The sequence below is a fragment of the Hippocampus guttulatus genome, chromosome 12 (genome assembly GCF_054856545.1).
Source record: "Hippocampus guttulatus isolate MCC_2025c chromosome 12, RoL_Hgut_1.0, whole genome shotgun sequence".
Classification (NCBI taxonomy): domain Eukaryota; kingdom Metazoa; phylum Chordata; class Actinopteri; order Syngnathiformes; family Syngnathidae; genus Hippocampus; species Hippocampus guttulatus.
The window spans coordinates 5,778,407-5,801,135 of record NC_141272.1 but is presented as its reverse complement, the minus strand read 5'-3'; the positions used below and the strand labels follow the sequence as shown (position 1 = coordinate 5,801,135).

Sequence of the window (22,729 nt, the reverse complement as noted above, 5' to 3'; positions counted from 1 at the left end):
TGCTTTACGTCCCTCCTGGAAAGGTAGATCTCCCCTTTTAACAGGTGCCCTGATTGTTGCGGTCAAGAAGTGTGCTATAATGACACACCCCAGTAGCGGAAGTCATTTTACAGTTAAGTGGCATCAAATCGTACATTTATCCATTCCATTTGGAATGCAGTGTTTATTTAGGGAAATTGAACTTTTATTGTCAATTAGACAGAAGGGCCCCTATTTGAGGAAATACGATAATTACCATGGATTGTTTCTCGCAGCTCAACAACATCATCAAGATTAATTCAATTGCTTTAAAATAATCCTACAAACACAAACAATCCATCTTGGTGGAGGTAATCATGCTTGGTATCAAAGTCATCGTATTAGCCTGTACCGCCTCTTCTTTCGAGATGTTTCCCCAAACTAACAGTCAGTGCTGCTGACGAATACACGATCCTATTATCCTTGCCCGAATTAATCCTCCTTCAGAGATGTACTTTACACACTTATGGACTCACTCACTGCACACGTATAGATGACAAGAGAAGGTGAGACATATTTCAACGAATAGCGCCAGGAAATATGTCAGCTATGCAGGACGCCCTTCTGCTGGGTTTAGAGGGCGTCAAGAAGAAAATCTTGCACGGTGGGACCGGAGAAATCCCCAAATTCATCACTGGGGCAAAGGTAATTCGTTTGGTCAATGGTACTTCATTTTCTGTGGTATCTGTATTTGGGGAGTTGACGATTGATTTTAAAACGTTTAATGCAATCAACTTCGGGAAAACTGTTTCACCCCAAATGGGCGACTGGTGTAGCTGCGTTTTACATGCAGGCCAGTAGAGGGTGACACAGTATCAGAAAAATCACAATACAGTATTTTAGATTCATTGCAGGAGTAGATGATATTCCGTAGATATTCTTTTTTTGATAGAAAATCAGCACCAGTCAAAAAAAAAGTCCTGCAAAAGTACATTTTAGCATGAATAATGTACTACAACAACAAAAAAACCTCAAGTTTTGTTTCCTTTTTGACCTGCTATAGAACAAAAGAGAAGATTGCATTGTACTGCATCCTCTTTTCTCCTGAGTCTCTGCAGGGGCTGCTCATCAAAAAATACACACGCATACACAAGAGACGTGTGAGCGAGGCTTCCATGAAGCCACGTTCTTGCACAACAGAAAAAAAACTTGCCAACATGCTTTCATTTTCCATGGCAGTTATACAACCATTTGCTGGCCTGTTGAATAACTATGTTCATATGTGATGTAACATATTTATCCCACAGAATTGAAATTGGAATTGTCTATTCGTAACATGTTCGAGTAGCACCACCTTTAGTTGCAACCCACAAATCAGATGTTTCCATTTCTTCATATCATTGTAGAGGCTCAAATTGAGCTTCATGTCAGGGGTCGATGCTCGTTTTGTTCCAGGTGACCTTTGACTTCCGCACCACACTGTGTGATGATGAGCGCACGGTGATAGATGACAGCAAGGCTGTGGGCACCCCCATGGAGATAGTGATTGGCAACATGTTCAAACTGGACATCTGGGAGATGCTGCTGGCTTCCATGAGGATCGGAGAGGTGGCCGAGTTCTGGTGTGACACCATTGTGAGTAGAACACGTACAATTCTGAATTTCAACATCCCACCTCTCACCCAAACTCAACTGCGATAGGCTCCATCTCATCTAAAACAAGGACGTGGATGAAGTGCTAAAAGAACAATTTCCTCATCCAGTATTTCTGTGAGTGGTATCGAGGAGAGGCTTTTATGATAAGTGGATTCATATAACACTGTACATTCAGTATCTATTGCAATATGTAATATTGATCAAGGCGGTTGCCAAGTGATCGACAGCAAGTATACTGTTACATTTGGCAGTCTTGTGTCTTCTGAATACAGTAGAATTTAGAATTTGCGCTAAGGTGGCAAAACGGAAGCCTTACCTCACATAGAATTAAAACTCACTTTAAATGTCCAAAATGCACATAGGTGTGTATGTATTATGTCAGTGTTTTGCTCCGATGAAACCAAGAGAACCCAGCGAACAGTTTGGAAGATATGGTGGACAAGCCAAAAATAAAAAAAGAATGGAAAAAAACCAACACTCAAACCACTATGGAGTAGCTTGTGTAACACTTACTGTATCTTTTCATATATATCATTTTTTTCCCCCTTCGACCAGTAAACCAGCGTGTGTGTGTGAGTGTCTGTGCGTGCGGAAGAGCAAGACATATGGGTGGAGGGAAACTGTCATTCATCTGCAGCCGTCTCACTTTTGCCTAATCGGCTCGGATTCCTGCCGACTCAGCAATACTGCCATTCCTTCGCTCTGATTAGATGTGAAGGGGCTCAGAGTGTTTAGTCCCTCTACTGACTGACTCAACACACATACGCATACACATTGACCCACAACACACACTCCACTTTATAGAAGGCACTCAGCAAAATATGAGGAACATCAAAATCTCGACGTTCAGAAAATTCCCCACAACAGCCCACCACATACGAACCAAGACATTACACCGCTTTATTTATTATGATTTTTTTTTATTGTTGTGTTTTATTATCGCTTCATCATCGTATTTACACTTGTATATACCCTGAATCGGTACTTCATAAAATGAACATGAAATGAAAATGAACACTTATAGGGTCCGTTGGCCATTGAAGGGTTAAAATGTGAAAACATTCGCCAAAGGCCATGAATACATTGAACAATATCACTGTCACTGTAATATGAGGTCAGAATAAGGGAGGACGTGAAGTACCACCACCATGAATGATCATACAAATACCATCAATAAAATTCCGTTGCCACTCGCAGAGTAGCGGCTTATTCAGTTGTCATGTTTACGGGCCATAAATGTTTTCACTTTGACGCATTGTCCTCCCAAGCACACCGGCGTGTACCCGCTTGTGTCCAAGAGCATGAGACGCATTGCAGACGGCAAAGACCCCGTGGACTGGCACATTCGCACGTGTGGCATGGCCAACATGTTTGCCTACCACAGTCTGGGCTACGACGACCTGGATGAGTTGATGAAGGAGCCCAAGCCGCTCTTCTTCATTCTGGAACTGCTCAAGGTTGGACCGGAAGCCAAAATGGTGGGAGAACCCGCGTGTCAAAACATGTTCAGCCTAGTGAGAGATGTGAGTGTGTGACAGGTGCTGCAGCCCAGTGAGTACAACAGGGAGTCTTGGGCGTTGAATGATGAGGAGAGGCTGAAGGTGGTGCCCGTGCTGCACGGTCAGGGAAACAAGCTCTTCAAGCAGGGACGCTACCAAGACGCCACGCTCAAATACAAGGAAGCCATCATCTGCATCAAAAACGTGCAGACCAAGGTGAGCAAAGAGAGCAGCTTAAACACGCTGAACTGAAATGTTCTCACACACTCAGCACAGGTGTTATCTGACACATTATGCTTATGTTTCAAGAAGGTCTGAGTGTGTTTCATTAGCCTGTAAGAGAGTGTGAGCTTGTTTCAGAAGCGTGCGAGAATCAACCCTTACATACATGCTAGCACACTTGGCGATGCACATTGAGAAGACAATTAGCACGTGACGTTTTTGTCCCAGGAGAAAGCGTGGGAAGCTCCATGGCTGAAGCTGGAGAAGATGGCCCACACCTTAACACTCAACTACTGCCAGTGTCTCCTACGCATAGAGGAGTACTATGAGGTCATCGAACACACCAGTGACATCATTAACCAACACCCAGGTTGGATGCAAACCACACACACACTCATACACACACATACACATCCACCCACAAATCTCACCAAAGAGAATGGAACATTAAGTTCCATGAGTCACATTGCATGCATATGATATGAGAGAGACTGCTGAGGTTATAGGAGAGTTTATTATCCGCTTATCCTCACAAGGGTCGCGGGGGGGGGGGGGGGGGGTGCTGCAGCCTATCCCAGCTGTCTTCGGCCAGTAGGCGGGGGACACCCTGAACCAGTCGCCAGCCAATCGCAGGGCACGCAGAGACCTAGGGACAATTTAGCACATTCAATCAGCCTGCCATGCATGTTTTTGGAATGTGGGAGGAAACCGGAGTACCCGGAGAAAACCCACACTTGTCTCAGAATCGCTAAAGTGGTGCTTTGGAGAATTTCCTGGGTCTCAGCACTTAGGTTGTGACAACCTGGATGCTCTTTTTTTCAGCTCTAGAAATTTCACCTCGCAGCAAGTGGCCACTAGTGTGACATGACCAGAAAAAATTCGAGCAATTACTTTGCTACATGTGCTTGAATTGGATTTAAGTCGTGGAGTTTTATCACAAATCATCAATTATTTCTGTCAATTGGGAGAGAAATTCGAATTCATTTCTGTTCTTTTTTTTCCCACTTAAATTGTAATTTAAAAAAAACATCAAGAGACCACTGTAGTTTTCCTGGTATGTCAGCTACTTCCTGTAAGTCACCAGTGCCCAACCAATATTGTTCACATAAAAATGCCACAACAAGGAACTACTACCGCATAAGATGTAATCAAACAACAACAGCGCATCTGAAGGTAATCCAAGGAACACCAATATTCTTTAGGCAACAATCCAATTTGCAGTAACATCATTGTGTAATTGGCCATTAAAGATCATTTTTGGTTACATTATGACTGACCCGTCATAAAGCAGCAGGATTTCAGTAAATGCGCAGAGCTTTGTTGTCAACGACTCAAGGGGTCTGTTTGTAGTCATTAATGTGTTTCACTTAATAAGCAACAACGATACTTATAAAAGCAGTTCATGATGGTCCCTAGGTGTCATGAAGGCCTACTACCTGCGCGGGAAGGCCCATTTGGAGGTGTGGAATGAGGCTGAGGCCAGGCAGGACTTCAGCAAGGTTTTGGATCTAGACCCGGGCATGAAAAAGGCTGTGAAAAAGGAACTGGCAGTGCTGAACATGCGCATAGAGGAGAAGAACGAGGAGGACAGGAACAAATACAAGGGCATGTTTTGAAGTGACTTCGACATGCAAGGAGGCACTTCGCAAACTTTATTTGAAAACAATTATTATCATTTTGGATTTGACTCATTTGTTGAACTGCTCTCTCTATGTTTGCTAAGGTCATGTTTAATTTGTTTGGAAATCACTCTCACTATCCATGCACCTCTTATGAACGACCTATAAAGTAACCCTCGTCACTGGTGTATAGAAAAAGAAAGTAGTCCTGCGTTTTTCCACGAGGTGTCACTCAATCCACATGTACCGTCTGCTCGTGTTTGATTGCGGGTGTAGCAGAGGATCCTGCAGGAGTCATGAATCCAGCCCGCAGCACAACTTCATGAGCAGCCCAGAGGCTCATAAAATGAAATCATGTGGGTTCTAGCTACTGTTTGTCTCCGTCTAGTCAGCGCTTTCTACAAGAACCGGGTTGTCGATTGTAGTTAAAGAATCAACCTTACCTGTATTTATTCTGGTAGTTTGCAGTGGCTTAGCACTGAACTACAGTACATCACACTGTTGGTCGTGTATAATGTCGTGAAGCTCGACGCCACTGCAACAAACAATACTAGACTCGAATCATTTTACTTAGGGTGTTAAGCAACAGTTATTAGTACCTTTATTTGGGTTTTCGTTTACATTTAAGGGAATCCCCACTGAGTTGGCCACAATGGGGTAGCATCACTCAGGGAAATGAGGCTCACGCTATGCAGAGATCGAACGATAATGAAAATCAATGGGCGTGGACCGGGAGGGAAATGCACAGTGGATGGACGTTTCACATGAAAGTCCCACCCAGCACAGAATCACCATGATTGTATTCTGTCTGACACGTGCGAATTAGCTGTTTACGCAAAGTGTCTAAGAATGTGTTAGGTGTTCCGATTCAAGCATTGTATCTGTATATATAGGCTATAGCACTCGAAAGCAGATTTTATGTGGGTGGGTGATTTATGACTTGGGAAGACTGTGCCACAGGAACATGGACGGAAAGTAAATTCTGCATAGCAGCACAAAGCCTTCCATAAAACACTGGTGCTGATGTTGAGAAAGGGAGGGGAGGTGTGTGTGTGTGTGTGTGTGTGCGTGTGTGTGCGTGTGTGCGCGCGCGCGCGCGAGTGTGTGTACGTGTGTGTGTGTAAGGGGGGGACTCCCTGATAGACTGCTCTGCTCAATCAACATCAGCAGCATCAAGTTAGACGGAGAGCTAAGAAGTCATGGCAAAAGTAAGGAAGTACCGCCTTCAAAATAAAACACGGCAGGGCTGATAGGGTACAATAGCTGTTCGGCGGCAGTTCAACAGATGCTTCACCAAAGGACACTGGAAAAGATGGTACTTTTCACTTAAAATTAGAAAATTTTATCCATGATCATTTGTATAAATAATTACATGTCAAGGGAAAGTGAAAACATGGAGACGATCATCAATAAAGCTCAAGCATATAAGTAATTCCTCTATATTGTTTTAAAATATTTGGTTGCATTGGTCACAAATGGGGATGGCAAATGAGGCAGCGGAGGATCGGAGGGGTGTGCTCTATAACCCTGTCAGAAATCTCTAGCCTCATTTAAGGCCCTCCAGCATTTTATTTGACATTCTAAAATAGAATTATAATTAATTTTTCCGCTTCCGGTACTTATCCTCTGTTCCTGTTAACACTACTTTAACAGATGTATGTTGTAGAAAGTAAATTAAGAAAGGACACGTTTTAAATTACGTCGAGAAATATTTATGAAATGTACTCTGTATTTAAAAGGAATGAATAAAACAATGTATACATTACATGTATACATTACAATTGTACAAACATTTAAAATCATAGGTACCTCTATATAAACGTCTAAAAATACAATTGTCTGAAACTGTGCACGTATGCTCTATATTTGTGTCGAGAAGAACTATTTATTTTACGAATAGCTGCCATTAATCAAACGCTGGCTCACCGGAAAAGGAAACTATGGGTTTATGTAGCTTGACAAAGGTTTCGTTCTGTCTGGCAAGCCGCAGAGTGAATAGGGTGGAAGGACGAGAAGCTCAGACCAGCCTTTTAGTGGAGGATAGAAGGTGCATCTTTCTCGTCTTTTTCATTGAAAAAAAGAAGAAAGCGGATAAAAGAGCGAGACTGGATGGAGTTCCACTTTGTTTGCTCATCGGATCTGGCACACGTGTGTGATCCTGGAAATAACTCCAGTGTATGTAAATGAAGCAAAGTGATTAAGTGGAAAATTTAAAAAGTACTTAACGAGAGAGCGGACTCTTTTTTTAATCGATGAGGATTTCACTCACAATCAAAAGTCACTTGTAAAACTTTTGCACGATAATGGCCCATCGTCAAGATTAAATTTGGGAACAAACAAACGAGAAGAAGCAATTTGGACAATTACGTGATCGAGGCGAGCATGGCTATCAACACGGACTGCGACTTCCTCAAGTCCAACCTTGGCGAGGGCGGTGGTAGAGGAGGCGAAGCCGGCGCCCAGCTGGCTGACTTCCAGGAGACCGAGAAGCTACTGGCCATCACCAGCGAGCCCGCGAGCCAAGGGCTCAAAATGTCCTCATCCTTCTCCATCAACATGGACCACAACCAGGCCAAGGGGCCGGAGGCGGACCGCAACGGCCACGGGATGAACGTCCGATCGGGCTCCGCGGGGCAGCTGACCGCCGCCGCGCCCCTCTCACCGTCCAAAGTCAGCCTGAGCCGCTCGTCCACCGGCAACGCCGCGGTGCAGGAAAGCCCCCAGCCCCGAGACTACCTGATCCTCGTCATCATCTCCTGCTTCTTCCCCGTGTGGCCCGTCAGCATCGTGGCTCTCGTCTACTCCATTATGGTGAGTGAACCCCCCCCCCCCCCCCCCCCCCAAAAAAAGAAAGTCACCAAAGCAACTTTACCAGTGCGGCAACATAGAACGCCTTTCGGCAATAATCACACTGGAGGATTTGTTGTCAGACCTAGGAATTCATTTTGGAATCGTTCATTGAAAATTATTATTTTAAGACTCTTCTTTTAACTGCCTACATTGTGCAACAAAAAGAGGCTTTATTGTGGTATGAGATGTCAGAGCAAAGGTAATGAAAGTCACTGAGCCTAATGAATCCTTTTTGAGTTTACCTCCGAGAGCCGAAAAAGGGAGTTGTTTTCGGGTGTAGTGTTTATTTGTCACAACAACAAAAACTGGAGCACAGCACTATTTTCTGGAAACAAAGAACTATGAAATATAGAGCGTTTAACTCATTATACAGTATGTGTAATACAGTGGTACCTTAATTTATGAGTAACCCTACTCACAAGTAACAGTTTTTTTTGTCTCAAATTGCGAACAAAAATGTAAGTTACAAGTGTTATATGGCGGCAGTGAATTTCACAAGCATTAATTTGTCAGATAGTGAAAAATTATTCTGAAAAGAGGCCAAGTTCTTGTTCCAATCTAAATAAAAAGTAACGTTTACAATTGTGAAGAATCAAGAAATTGTTGTCATTGTGCTTTTTAGATAGCGTGCGAATGAAGGAGCCGTCAATGGGCAGTATGCAAAATTACGTCTACTTTCATCACTAATTGATGTCTCTGATTGGCTTTAAGATAGCAAATCAATGCATGAGATAGTATACAAAAGCAAAGAAAGGGGTATCATCAAGTACAGTAATCTTAGCTCATCTCAAAATGTTTTTGACCCAGAATTTGTTCGTTTGCATAATCAAAAAGGATCGAGTCTTGAAGACCACATGGGCGTGACGTTCTTGAATGCACCACCGAAAACCTCAAGGCGGTCGCGCGCATCCACCCATTTTCTTGACTGCCGACATTTTGCCCGATTGCAAAAGTTGGCTGGCTGAAACAAAAGTGAAGGCAACTCACTGAGCCCATTAGTTCTGTGACATCACTCCTTTGGGCTGCGCGCACACCTGAGGGAATATCAAGAAAGGTCCACCAGACGTACCATGAGTCTTTATCATGAACTTACTGATATACACTCGTCGGGCACTTGCTAATGGCTTGGAATATGTGTGTGCGTGCATATGTGTGAGAGGAAGTGAGCGAGGCATTGCCAGCGAGCCATGAGACGCAAAGTGTAGGAGAAGGAAACTGGATCTGGGACACTAATTCAATAGACGGTGAGAGAAGTCAATTTAGTTACTCTGCTGCAGAGAGCAGATTGTGCCAGTTTGCAGCGTTGCGGTGTGGCAGCAATAAACATCCGCTCCCCGTGCCGCGGCGAAAGCCGCCTTCCTCGCAGGGACGATGCGTGCGAGAGGAATGCCAAATGGATCCGGTGCATCATGGGAATTCAATCAGATAACGTCAGATCAAGTGAGCCTGGCAGAGAAAACAGGTTTACGATAGTGCTTATGAGTAACTGATTTAAAAGTGACCGAATATGCTTCGAAAAGGGCTCAAATGGCTTGGAAACATGAAAGGGGCGACATAACCAGCATGTATCACCAGACGGTGTAATTGAGTGCAGGAACGTGCTCTCAAATACCAGTTGATGGACAAAAGCAAAGCAGAATGGCACTAACTAGCACACAGAAGTCCACCAAGCCTGAACAATGTTCCACTTTGTCGTGATACAGTAATCCCTCGTTTATCGGGGTTAATGGGGACCAAAAGCACCCGCGATAAATGAGGGATTACTGTATCACCATAATGACGTAGCATAGTAGGTAAAGGTGTTGATGTAAATGTGACACCACAAATGGTAGTGATCGTTTTTATCAGCCGGACAATTGGCAACCCGCCATCGGGCTGCAGATCTGGGACAGATGCGCACCGTGGCCGGCTAACACGGACGACGTGCGGCCAATTACAGGATCAGCAATGCGGGCCTAATGGCTTTTTACAGCCACCATATCCAGATAACGGCGAGGGTTGAAATGCAGCAGCGGTGCCCGCTCGGCAGATTTGCCGATGGCCTATGGATCAAAATATGTGCTTTCATGCTCATCACATGCTGCAAAGTGTTTTTCCCACTCGGTCGCTCTCTTCGTGATGACTTCAACCACTCGGCTGAGATATTCTTCATGTTAAATTGGCTTTTCTAATTGCAACTCATTGTGCTTCGTTGCCATGATCACTTTGCTTGAACATCTCAAATGATACCAACCAAAGTTTTTCCTAATTGGATTTCCTTGCACCAGAACAGCGTGAAATCAAGTTTTTGTGACGATTACGACGATGTTACATTTGGCTGCCGGGAAACGTGATCGTCTGAACAAGTCTGCCGCTTCATGTGTTTAGCTTCCGCCTAATGGAGGATGCTTATCATTTAGCAGTGTGCTGACACTTTCTAGTGATTTCCACGAACTCGATGCGATGCTCCGGAAGATTGCTTGGAGAGATTTGTTGAGTTGATAAAAGTCCAGATATCCGATTGTATGCACGGATGGAGCGAGGCGGGAGGTGAGATGGAGCATGGACGGCGCCCCGGGGAGCAAATGGTGTGAATGCAGCGGACTCAGTCCCGATCCATGTAACGCAGAAAAGTCTGTCCAAATATAATTTATGAGTCGCGATGCATTTTATTGGCCCAGGAATGAGAGCAGTGACGTCGTGCTCCGAGCAGATTGGATCATCCAGCTGCATTGAATGTGTTGCATTTTTAATGCCGATTTTAATGTCGCAACAGTGAGTCTAAAAGCTCTTCCGGAGGCCCCTCAGGGCTGCTCGACACCCCGGCAGCGCAAAGTGCCGGCAGTTTTAACCAACTTTGGGTGCTCCTCCAAAACTCCATACGCAATATTATGTGTGCAATTTGACTTCAAGAAATGTTTTCATTGAAAATAAAATGTCAGCCTAAATTGTGAAAGAACACGAAGCTCCTCAAGCAAAATGATCCAAAACGCGCGTTTAAAACGTCGCCTTTGAATTGAAACGCAAACGGGACCGTTTCAGATGCATACCAGCTCTTTGCTGTGTCTCTCACCTCGAGCCAGGCTGCTGCTGCTGCCGCTCGTCCATTATTAATGACAATAGAGAAGAGGAACATTTACTCACTTAGCAGGCTTCCTCTGCTGGAGCCACAAGAACGTGTGCAGCAAATGCAGGTGTGTGTGTGTGTGCGTGTGTGTGTGTGTGCGTGCTGATTATGGATCAATACATACTACCCCGGGATGGTCTTTGGTCTCCACTGGACCACCGGCCTGTGACACAAAGAGAATGTTTTTATTTTTTTTTTAACTTTGCATAAGACAGCTTTTTACCTTTAAATAAGATATGAGGAACCTTTATTAGTCTCGCAATGGAGAGATTCATACTAAGCGACAAGAACTGTTCCTTCCTGTCATTTCAGGCCGACAAGCAAAAACACAGCCAGAAAATGTTTGGTTCTCGTGCACTTGCTCTATCATTTTTGAAATTTGTTTTATTTTTGTGAACATATTGCATGAGCTGTTAACAAGCCATTTCCCCTTTACTGTATTCCTACACTTAACTGTATGTTTCTTGCACTCTTTACACCGGATCGTTCGCGGGTGTTGATGAGCATATGTTTTTATGCGCCGCCAGTCCAGAAACAGTCTCCAGGCAGGGGACGTGGACGGGGCCCGACGGCTGGGTCGACTGGCTCGTCTGCTCAGCATCGTCTCCATCGTGCTGGGTGTGGTCGCCATCATTGTATTTGTCTCACTTTCAGGTACAACAAAACAACAACTGTTATGAAAAATGTTCAATGCGCAGTCACCTCTAAGGGGAAACAATCGCTTTTGGGACGCCGATTGACCTTGGCTTTGGAAACTATTTTTCCAATCGGAAACAATGGGGACTGAATTCTGTTCCGACTGTCATCATAAAGCTTTTATTATGGATACACACAATACTTGTCAAGTTCTTAAAAAAAGCATAAGAACACATCTCAATTCATTTCAATGAATCAATGCAGTCCTTTTATGTTTTCACTCGAAAGAACAATTCACTGGACACATGATTCACATGCATGAGGAGTTACATCAATGTGACATATGATGTTTGCGACTGCACGGCACACACACATAGCAGGTGCCGAACAACAAACTGTAGTTGCTGCTTTATGACAACATGGTGATATATGAACAGCTGACAAGCGTGAACGTGTTTCTTTTGTCCAAGCTCAGCACATTTGCTTGCTTGTGCTCGTGTATGTGTGTGTGTGTGTGTGTGTGTGTGTGTGCGCGCGCGCATTGGTATTTGATGTCACAATAGGCTGAATATGCAGCTGCCTACAATTAACCAACTTAAAGCTTTTCTCCCCTTTGTGTCTTTGGCAGCAATCAACTGACATGAACGGCATGACATGGAAACAAATCAGCCGTGAAGGATGCAACACCCAAAAAGCCCACCCCACCCCACTCCCCCCCCCCCCCCCCAAAAAAGAGAGAAAAGAGAAATATTGAGCTCCTGTACATATACATAAAAGACAATACAACGCCTATCTACTTCTACCACATTATAATTATGCCATCATGACCTTCAGAAAGCCAACCCTCACCCGACGGGTATTGCTGCAGCAAGCAGCCCGACATCCAAAATGCATGCATTGGACTCCACTCACATTTGCTTGACATATAAGAACGATACGAACCTGATGCAACGCCGAGGATGAAGATTTTCCGAGATGTCTGGATTTGCAAATTGCTTTTGGAATACAACTGCGAAACAGAGTGGATGAGTTGAGCACAGACGACTTTTTCTACATCTGCGGGATGCTTGATCACTTTTTCTGTTTGGACGTCCACGTTTGGACAGCGCCCATGTAACCCTCATATTATTCCTGCTGTGCCGAAGGCCTATACAGCTGAAACATGAATACCTTTGAGATGAACATTTGCGAACATGATGGTAATGTCAAGCTGGGACACCGGAAGAATCGAATGAAATAGGGACGGGACACATTTGGAATGTTTTGTTGTCTTTCACCATTTTTTTTTTCAACAGTGAGCATATTTGCATGACTGAATGTGGACGTTGAAATTCTGCCTGTGCATTACTGACTCTTTACCAGTCCAAAAGAATGAAATTAGGTGTAAACAGAAGGTGAGGTGTGAAGACTGAATTGTAACTCTGACGCATCCATCTTAACCTTTGCAAAATATTATCAACGTGACAAATACACCAACGCACATGTTGGGTGCACTCATTGCGAACGTTTTGCTCCAAGTTCTTCACCTTGTGCCCTTAACCTGTTTACGAGAACGACCTCTCTATTTGTCCAACATCATCACTGCTACGTTGGGCTACAGTTAGAATTGTTTTTCATCTGTTTTTTCTGCTCCTTGTATAGGGATGAAATGTATATGGAAGGCAATATATGCAATATTTATGCATGTTGTATGAATTTTTTTGTAAGAGATGTTACTCAGTTTATTTGAAGCTCAACATCCAAATTGAACAATGTATGCACTGCAAACACACACACACACACGCACAAGTACGTACGTATCAGCATAGGTTGAAACTTTGGTACACAAAGATTGTTCACTCACACTCTCTGCAGGAAAAATGAAGTCAGTTGCTTACAAATCATACACAACTATGCAACTACCACGAGATTGACAATGCTGACCTTGCCAAGTTCAACACATCCTGGCTACGTTACCACTTTCAAGCATATTTTTCATCCAACATCCAGAGGCAGCCTTATCCAATGATTGCCTTTATTTAGTACAAACCTAAAAAAAAAACATTCACATTGGAAGTGAAAGCATTTATCAAGATTACACTGAATTTGGTCAGCTGGTTTATTTCTTTTTTTTTGAAGCCTTGTTATCCGTAGGCTGGTGTAACAAGCATCTCCGATTTGTGGTGGACATTTTGCATGTTTGGAATAAATGTTAGCATGCATGGCTGATGTTTTTGTCTTGGCGTTGTTTTGTAAGGTTGAAACCGTTTAAATGCTTTAAACACACTTTTCTGCTCTCGTGGAATGGAAGTGATGAGATGTTTATGGTAACATTAAATTTGCAGTGGCTGATTGGAATGTGTCCATTAATGAGAGGCAGCGATGAAAAGTGTAAAATAATAAAAAAACAACAAAAAAGTACCGGTATAACGTTGCCTTAGATATCATCGCTAATCAAAAATGGCCAATCACAGGGCACAAAAACAATGATTTACATCCTCACCAACGTACAATTTAAAACATGCAATGCTACACTGACTGCGTATGGGCCACTTCATGAAGAACACCCGCGCAATCTAATGAGATCCAATATACAAGATCTACATTTACAATCATTTAAAAACAATAAGAGCCATTTAATGTTTTTCTGATTGTGATTGGAGTTTGCATTGATGTACAGCATCATACAGAGAGAATTATTTTATTGACCTGCATAGGAAAGGCTAAATAAACACATCGATACAATGATCTCTAAACTGTATATATTCTATATAATGTATTTAATGTGGCTCATCTGACGCTTACACTCAAGTGCTTGAGTTCGAGGACGCAAACTGATGGTCGGACTTTCTCCTTCAGGATTTTCTGGTAGACAGAATTCATTGTCCCATCAATCACAGCGAGCTGTCCTGGTCCTGAGGTAGTAAAGCGGCCCCAGACCATCACGCTGCCACCACCACACTTCACACTTGGTATGTTTTGGGTTTTTTTAAATCAAATGCTGTGCCACTTGTACCCCAGACATAGCAGGCCGCATATCTTCCAAAAAGTTCAATTTTTGACTGATCAGACCACAGAATGTTTTTCCGAAAGTCTCAACAAGATGTCTTTTGGCAAATGTTAGCCGAGCCTGTGTGTTCTTTTTGGACAGCAGTGGTTTTTGCCTGGGAACTCATTTTTGGCCAGTGTCTTTCTTATGCTAGAGTCATGAAAACAGCAAGGTATGGAGGTCTTTGGATGTCCTAGGTTCTTTTTCAACCTCCTGGATGAGTCGTCGGAGTGATTTTAGCTGGTCGAGCCCTCTTGGGAATGTTTGCCCCTGTTGCAACATTTTTTCTCCATTGGTGGATCATGGCTCTCACAGTGATTCGCTAGAGCCCCAGAGTCTTGGAAATGGCTTTGTAACCTTTTGTAGACTGATAGATTTCAATATTTTTAAAAAGAATTCTTTCGATCGTGGCATGATGCTTATGCTTGTTGAGATTTTGTGGCCTACTTTACTTTGTATGACAGAATTCTATTGATGTGATTTATTGATTCAACAAATTTGGTACTCGGGGGTTACCTGTGAAATTGAATTCAGCTTTCCCAAAACAGTTTGTCACAGTTACTTTGTGATTCAACGGGGGTGGGGGGTGGGGTCCTGAGTCTGACTTAATTTTTACAACAAATGTATATCAATAATTTATTAACTTGTATTAACATCCATTTCAAACTGGCACATCAATTAAAAAGAATCATTCCAAAAAAATCTTTGCAATGTGGAGGAAAAAAAAAAACATGGTCACATATTCCAACAGTTCATCAACAGCACATTGTCTCATCCGGGGAGTTATGATACAATTTTCTAGTTATGAGTACTTTTGTTTTCTGTGTCCTGGAGCTGGCAAAGTATCTACCCACCAGTAACGTTGTCCATCTGTCCTACGGCTAGATTTAAGTTCACAAGATCTTGTTGTTGGACAGACGTCACATCCGCGTGCAAAGGAGTCTCCCGGAGTGCTCAATCACGAACCGTTTTCCTGACGGTCTTACACATCAAATAGCCGACCTACTCGCCGCTTTTTGAAACTCAGTGAAAAGCGTAGAGCATGAGAAGAATGGTGCAGACGCCAATCACGGCGCCAAGGATGAGGGAGTCTCGTCGCTTCCGAAGATTGATTCGTTGGATGAGACTGTTGATGGCTGGGAAACGGTCTTGGAGAGCAAAGCATTAAGGACAATACCAAATGATCCGATTAAAAACAAAGCAAGGAATGCGCTTCAACGGCAAAAAGGATACTGGCCAGCGTGTTGACTCGGCTCTGGATGGATTTCAGCATGCCCCTTTGGGACGTCATATTCTCCTTGGTTGCCATGGCAATGCTACAAAGACAAGGGCAAATGATATGGATAGGTGGAAAATGAATCAACACAAAACTACGGAGCATCCTGCCAACATTTTCTCAAAAGGCCGCGTGTTGTATTTATTGGTTTACTCTTCCCTACGAGGCAACCCAAGTTGTTGTTCAGGCTTTTGGATGCTAGGAGGAATGAAGAGTAGAAGGAGGGGCTGCGGCAGACCACCTTCCTTCCATCCCATTGAGGGAGCGGGCAACGCTCAAGAGCAGCGTTTCAAGGCCATGTCGCGTGAGGCCGTGTGCCTTCCTCGGGGTGGGCACTGCTGAGGGGACAGTCAAGTCCCCCGAGCAATGCCAAGAAGGGGGATCATGTTCTCCTCAGTCAGGTACCAACAACTTGCCGACGGCAGCAACTTCCCATCGACTTCCTTTCGATATGAACGACCGCATTGAAATTAGAGCTGAAGCTTCTTTTCGCACTTTCTCTGTAATCAGTCACGATTTGCCGTTTGATGCCAAAGAGCGAGGAGAAAAAAAACTCCTGTCAATTCAAGTGACCATTTTGTTTTTCCTTCTTAAACAGGACGACGAGCAACCATTTTATCCGTACGTGACATTTAGCCAGTGTTGATTCCTGGATGTGACAGCAGCAATTAAGTATCGCAACAGAGGAAAGTCTTACCTTATTGTGTCATCCATCAGTCGATCGGAACTACACATGGAATGAAAGAAATGGATAAATTGGTTATCGACAGTATTTCTAGTACGGACAACCAGGAGTAATGAACATTTAATTGTGTTAAAACGGGAGCCAGAGAGGAAAACCCTCCGATACATGTCGAGACACAGTTAATGAGCGCTTCAAAACTTTAGCTTTCACCTCCAAGTTAGAAAACTGTTTTGCTACGATCCTGCTCAGCGTGCAGGCATATCTGATTTTTCGATCAAGTCGACTGTTCCCGCTGTTCTTTGCAAGTTTGTCCACACAACGGCGCGCTGTACTGACCCGTTTGCGTACATACGCTGGCGATGATAGAAACAAACATGAAAGGATGCTCAGTAAAACAAGACACATTTCCACTAGTACTGTAAATTAGGTTTCTAAAATTTAAAAAAAACACACATCCAGCTCTCTAGAATGAATGACATAATGGGAGTCAATTTGGTGGCTTTCGTAAAGCAAACAAGACAAAACCAAAAAGACGGTACGTCGTGGTTGATGAGCCCACTTTCAAGAACTCATCGAAGTCATCACGCTTAATGTGTGGTTTCTGTTACCAGACTAATGTCATTTTGAGAGCAATTAAATGCTAAAGGCCTCTCCCGTTTCAATCGAACTTGAGCCACAAGAAATCACCGAAGACATGAAACATCTTCAACTTTTACCTTCAAGAGTCGGCTGTTTGGCTAGAAATCAAGAAATAACGATACGAATCACCCTCAGCAGAACGATGCATCACACAAGCCCCCTGAAGAATATTGTCTCATTTACATGTTGGGGCCACGGAGAAATTGATAGCCCGAGTGTTCAGTGGGCTTTCGGTTTGTAATTTCGCTGAAAACTTACGATCTTGTCAACTCCCTCGATCACAGTGAAATGAAATGAAATCGATCGCAAAAGTATGGCATATTTTTGACAGCAAGTCCTCGTCGGTGTGAGCATGACCTTTAGCTGTTCTTGCACCTCCGACCCTCTAGGTTATTTATCAACACCCACCTTTATGGCAAAGAGATGGAAAAACGGATACAACGAATGTGAGTCACAGATAAGAAGCACCGGTCATGGCGCAAAGATTGACAGCACTTAGTGCAAATCGAATCAGTGTGCAACGTCTCTTAAATTAGTGTGGATCTATCTCATCTGTTGAACGCCATGCGCAACTTATGACAACGTGAAAACGAGGTGAGGAGCTACAAGAACACTTCAAACAAATACTCGGTGAAGCATTCCACTTCTGATTCATCGTGCACACCGGTGCAATACAAGAGAAAGTCAGACGTTTTTAAAAAAGAATTCTTCGGGCATTATTGCCTATGCAATGTCTCGAATATTATCGAGTGTCAATCAATGAAGTGCAACTTATTGTACAGCTCCACTGTACACCTCTCCCTCCTATGGTCAGGGGAAAGAAACCTTGTAATATGGGCTGTGGTCAAGTGGGAAAATGTCACTTGACACAATCCTGATGGAATATACTGGACTCGCACGCAGAGGAAGAAACGCCTCCATTGTGTGACAAATAAAGGTTTTCTTACCATATCTCACCTTTTGAACGACCAAATGCATTAATCCACATTTACGGCCGAAATTCTAATATGTGCTCCATGAAATTATATGAGGTCTATCCTATATTTGGTAGTGTCGTTTCTCTTGACTGCGCTGCTTCCAGGGGCTTTAGAATCAGCGGCGTGGGCCGATGCAACGTAACCTCTATTAAACGATGCAACAGTTTCAGATTTCAAACTTGCCTCAGCTAGCTGGCCTACAATCAAGTCAGCTAGCTGTAGTCCAACATCAGAGAATTGACAGGTCACACGTGATGGGAACTTACTTTCTCAGGTGTTCATGCTCCTTCAGAAACAGCTCTGTTCTTCTGTTGTTAACTCCTGATCCACTCTTATACGTTCTAAAAGACAAAATTTAAAAAAATTAAAAAACACATACCGGCTTAGAAGACTGGTTTTCTTCTTTTAGGTGCTGACAAAATAGATGCATTACCCTCCAAGTCAAAGGCACGGAGCAGATGTTGATAGTCCCCAAACATCTCTCTGAGACTATCAAGGACATATTAGGCTGACTGTCACACTCCGGAGAGCCATTTCCTGTTGCCACAGGGTGACGCTTTGAATAATTAAGGAAAGCGGCATGCGAATCGCTTCGGGGTCGAGTAGAGAAGCTTCTTGAAGCTCTGACTTTGTGAATATTTCAGGGTGAATCCTCAAAACATTTCCTTCATTTCTCTAGTCTTCAAATAGTGGAATGGTGGTAAAACGGTGCTTGGTAACATTTCCAGCACCAGACAGCCAGAACTTAATCTTGCATCATCATTGGGAGTTTCGGCCTAACTTTTGAGTCAACCGGTATCTTTGTAATAGCGGGCATCAAAACCACAGGATTTCCTTTCATCGCTGTTACATTAAAAGCTTTCCCGCGGTTCACCAGTAGAAAGGCTTTAATGTGAAGCAGTCGTGAGAGGAAACATCCACTTGCATTAGCCGTGACTTCGAACATCGCATGAGTGGTTCTAAAGAGAGCAGCACTGCAAAAATTCTAAAGAGTCACAGGCATGGCAAATGGCCACGACTGTTCACACAGTTGATCCTCGGTCGAGGAAGGGGAACCCTGGAAAACCTGTTTAGCAAATGCCCAAAAACCCCTTGGCGATGGGCATTATCACTGGGGCAACTACCAGGTACAACAAGAAGATTCCATCAAGGGACACCACAAAACGAGGATTTTACATTTGCGTGTAGCAGTTAACGGAAGACGACATTTTACTAAGTCACAAAGAAAAACGTACTTCCATGTAAATACTTAACAGCACCATCATACAATGATAAAGAAGGCTACGTTTCCCCTTTCGTGAATGTGATAGCTAACACACAAGTGGCAAAGTGAACATCCCACACCCATTTCTTTGATGCAACCCATTTATCAGCATCTGGTGACTAAGCTTCTTGCTGGTCATTTAATTCAGCCCCACCCTCACATGGAGAAAAGAATGAGATAAAGCACAAAAGGCAAAGTGAGGGGGCGGGAAAATATATATAAAATAAATAAAATGATTAAGTGGACACTGTAGAACAAATGCATCCATTTAATTCCCAGTACAGGTGTCAAATGGAACTACAATGTTATCATGCACTCACCGTGGTAGGGCCAAGCCAAGCGGCAGGGATGAGGCGAGGCTTTTTAAAAGGGCACAATGCTGTCGTCTTTTTTTTTTTGTGGCTGACAGTAAAAGCGGGAGCAGTAGTCCGCGTTCACCTCTGCTTCATGTTGCTCTTACGAAATGGAATAGCGACAACCACAGTAACGTTTGTGTGCTCGCATGTGCAAAAATTGCTTTTGCAATAAGAACCCATAACAGATTCTCCAAGATGGGAATACTGTGCAGTGTTTGCTAAACTGTTGCAATTGTTGTTCACAGAAACAAGCCAGTGGCTGTTTTATAATCCATAAGAGCACTGTTACACATAAATCTTGGGGAAACTGTATCAGAGGATCTCTTCTGCCCCCTGTCTGGCCAAATGACAGATGCAACAAAAGCATCCAACTATTTTTCTCTTCTGCTTATCCTCCAAAGGTTCGGAGTGGGCTCGAGTCTATGCCATCCAGTAGATTGGTAATTGTCACTTTATCCATTTTGTAATGCGCAGCCAGATCAGAGACATGGACGCTGGACACATGGCACAAAGTTCCCGTTCTTTGACTCTATCATCACACAATTCCCCTTTTCTATCACTGGTCAACTTCTGTAGGCCGCATTGCAAAATACACGAACACTTATGGAGTTAACTCATTCGATGGCAGCCATTTTCACTGGAGCACACCCCTCAACCCCATTTTAACCAACTGCATTGGAATTGAGTTTGTACATTATATGTCTCCACAATGGTAACACATGACCAGCATATTCTGAATTACGGTAGTTTACTTACTCAATGTCCTTTCTGACAGATCCTAATAGGTCTTCCCGTTCCCGAATGGCTAAGAAGTTTCCTTTAGTTTTGTGGAATTCGTGTGTGTAATCCTGGAATGGAAAAATGAAGAGACAGTATATATAAGAAATAATGCCATACAAGTATGGAAGATGATGAATGAGTGGGCAAACCTGTAGGATGTCTCTGTGCCTCTGGAGGGTGTGCATTAGTGCAGCATTCAAAGAAGCTGTGCCCGGACCATTGGTGTACTCTGCCATCTTGTCATTTACCGCCGTCAGCTGACAGAGTGCGATCAAAAATATATGTACGGTATTTGTAAAGACAAAGGCTGAGGATGAGGAAAAGAACCTTCCAGAAAATCAAAAGGCGTGTGGCAGTAGATGTGCAGTTGCTTACAATATATATTAAAAGCTATGCACCTTAACGGCTGGGATAGAAGCATAATCACGATGACGATGATGAACATTTGATTTGTCACAGGGAGACATGCGTATAGAATAATTTAAAATGTTTAATTTGAAGTTTCTTTTTAACAAAAATAATTAAAAATGCGGCTATTCTCCAACCGTAATTGTACTGAAGTTTCAAATTATAAACAGTTGAATACCTTTAACTCAAAAAATATGAACTACAAAATAAATAAAAAGGGTGAAAATTATAATGATTCTGGAATATAGTAATTAGTACACAATGGTTCTGCTGCAAGATGGGGTTTTTTCTCTCCAACTGTATTGCACACTTTCATTTTCTCGTAACACTATAATTTTGAAGGACACTGGTAATGCACTTACTTTGGCCAGCAGCTGTTCAATCTCCACCGACATGGTGTCAAACATCCTGTCCTGCGTTGAGTTATTTAGCAATGGTGTGGTGTCTGACCTGCAGAATGAATTCACATGTACACAAAAAAATCAAATAAATAAATACAATTTGAATAGCCGATATTATTTGGTACTGCTGCCTATAATGGTGGCAGAAATTGTTCTGGAATGGACTTTTATAAAGTGAGGTTGAAGAAGAGTGTATGTCCTGCCAGGACTAAGCTTTGAACAAAAGAGGAAATTATGTCAAAGTGTCCTTGCATCTTTTATCCTGGGGAGGATTGAGGCTCAAGTTAAAAATGTAATATAGTTTAGAAACACATGAATGTTTTAAAATTAAACAAAAACTTTTCTTATCGTTTTTTTAAAATACATAGAATAGTCAATCTATTTGCGTACAATCTTCAGGATACATGCAGATGTTGCAGCAGTACAGTATTTGATGAAAATCAAATAAACACTGATAGTTTGTTGGTGTGATAGAGTGCAGATCAAATAATTTCCCCCAAGTGTCTCACTGTGAAGCATCATCGTCATCTTACGTGTCTCCTTGCCGTCCATCCCTTGAGCTGTTGTAGCTGGTACACAATTTACTGAATGACACCAACTTCAGGTCCAGTTCATTCTCCAACTGCCTGGCCTGTTTCCGTAGATCTAAAACACATGATGATTACACGCACAGCAGATCGTTGCAAATTCGGCGCCACTTAGCTTTGGGCGGTAAAACATGGACAGCCATGACAAGCTGATCACACCAACGAACGTCGGTTGTATTAAAAAACGCATCCGAAATATTAGCTTCCATGAACGACGTGACAACCGGAGTAACAAAACTGTTGCTGCAATGGCGTGAAGTTAGCTAGCTTGTGGGCAGCCAGGATACGAGACACGTAAGCACGATACGTGGAGCGTGAACTCAGACCGACAGACAAAAAGATGTTAATAATACAGAACGACAGTGTAAACTCTTGACAGTCGAGTTCAATTAATCTCATTTACCTTCCCAGTAGTTACTGCTCCCCATTCCTGACATCTTTGTTTTGTCTGAGACGTCACCAACTTCCGGGATTGGCGAACAGAGGGACAACGACCCCCATTCAAATATTCTATATCGCCCTCTGTCGACCTTTTCTAGTAGCACAACGCCCGTTGAAAGTATGCCGCCGTGCGCGGATGGATCTCTTTCTCAAACCTAAGGCACACATTTACATGACAGTATACCTTATGTCATTTTGGGAAAGGTCATTTAATTGATTTGTCTGCCACTATACGTCGCTTGCGTAGATAGATGAACAACGATACATTTGTATCCGAATAATTTTCGGGCCAATAGTTCACTTCATTTACATAAAACTATTGAAATGGATGATTTGGATAA

The 22,729-nt window shown here is 43.1% G+C and overlaps 3 protein-coding genes across 3 annotated transcripts; 2 read left to right on the top strand and 1 right to left on the bottom strand.

Moving 5' to 3' along the window:
• The first annotated feature begins 415 nt into the window (after positions 1–415).
• On the top strand, positions 416–5,139 carry aipl1 (aryl hydrocarbon receptor interacting protein-like 1). Its single transcript, XM_086124636.1, has 6 exons — positions 416–663; positions 1,414–1,593; positions 2,883–3,071; positions 3,153–3,329; positions 3,564–3,705; positions 4,752–5,139. The coding sequence occupies exons 1-6, from the start codon at positions 559–561 to the stop codon at positions 4,949–4,951; spliced, it is 993 nt and encodes a 330-aa protein (XP_085980762.1). The 5' UTR covers positions 416–558; the 3' UTR covers positions 4,952–5,139.
• Positions 5,140–5,299: 160 nt separating this feature from the next.
• trarg1a (trafficking regulator of GLUT4 (SLC2A4) 1a) lies at positions 5,300–13,883 on the top strand. Its single transcript, XM_086124638.1, has 3 exons — positions 5,300–7,765; positions 11,438–11,564; positions 12,175–13,883. Exons 1-3 carry the CDS (start codon positions 7,337–7,339, stop codon positions 12,183–12,185), a joined length of 567 nt encoding a protein of 188 aa, XP_085980764.1. The 5' UTR covers positions 5,300–7,336; the 3' UTR covers positions 12,186–13,883.
• A 1,313-nt stretch (positions 13,884–15,196) lies between these two features.
• Positions 15,197–22,452, bottom strand: gosr1 (golgi SNAP receptor complex member 1). The gene is made up of 9 exons (XM_086124637.1): positions 22,351–22,452; positions 21,894–22,005; positions 21,322–21,409; positions 20,701–20,808; positions 20,528–20,619; positions 18,418–18,492; positions 16,548–16,577; positions 15,808–15,890; positions 15,197–15,722 (listed from the first exon to the last, which is right to left on the bottom strand). Exons 1-9 carry the CDS (start codon positions 22,382–22,384, stop codon positions 15,598–15,600), a joined length of 747 nt encoding a protein of 248 aa, XP_085980763.1. The 5' UTR covers positions 22,385–22,452; the 3' UTR covers positions 15,197–15,597.
• Positions 22,453–22,729: the final 277 nt, after the last annotated feature.

Coding starts and splice junctions, on each gene's coding strand:
- aipl1 (XM_086124636.1), top strand. CDS start 559: ATGTCAGCTATGCAGGACGCCCTTCTGCTGGGTTTAGAGGGCGTCAAG. Junction 1,594..2,882: donor AGTTCTGGTGTGACACCATT/GTGAGTAGAACA, acceptor TGTCCTCCCAAG/CACACCGGCGTGTACCCGCT. Junction 3,072..3,152: donor TCATTCTGGAACTGCTCAAG/GTTGGACCGGAA, acceptor AGTGTGTGACAG/GTGCTGCAGCCCAGTGAGTA.
- trarg1a (XM_086124638.1), top strand. CDS start 7,337: ATGGCTATCAACACGGACTGCGACTTCCTCAAGTCCAACCTTGGCGAG. Junction 7,766..11,437: donor CTCTCGTCTACTCCATTATG/GTGAGTGAACCC, acceptor ATGCGCCGCCAG/TCCAGAAACAGTCTCCAGGC.
- gosr1 (XM_086124637.1), bottom strand. CDS start 22,384: ATGTCAGGAATGGGGAGCAGTAACTACTGGGAAG. Junction 20,809..21,321: donor TTGAACAGCTGCTGGCCAAA/GTAAGTGCATTA, acceptor GCACTCTGTCAG/CTGACGGCGGTAAATGACAA. Junction 15,891..16,547: donor CTGATGGATGACACAATAAG/GTAAGACTTTCC, acceptor TTGTCTTTGTAG/CATTGCCATGGCAACCAAGG.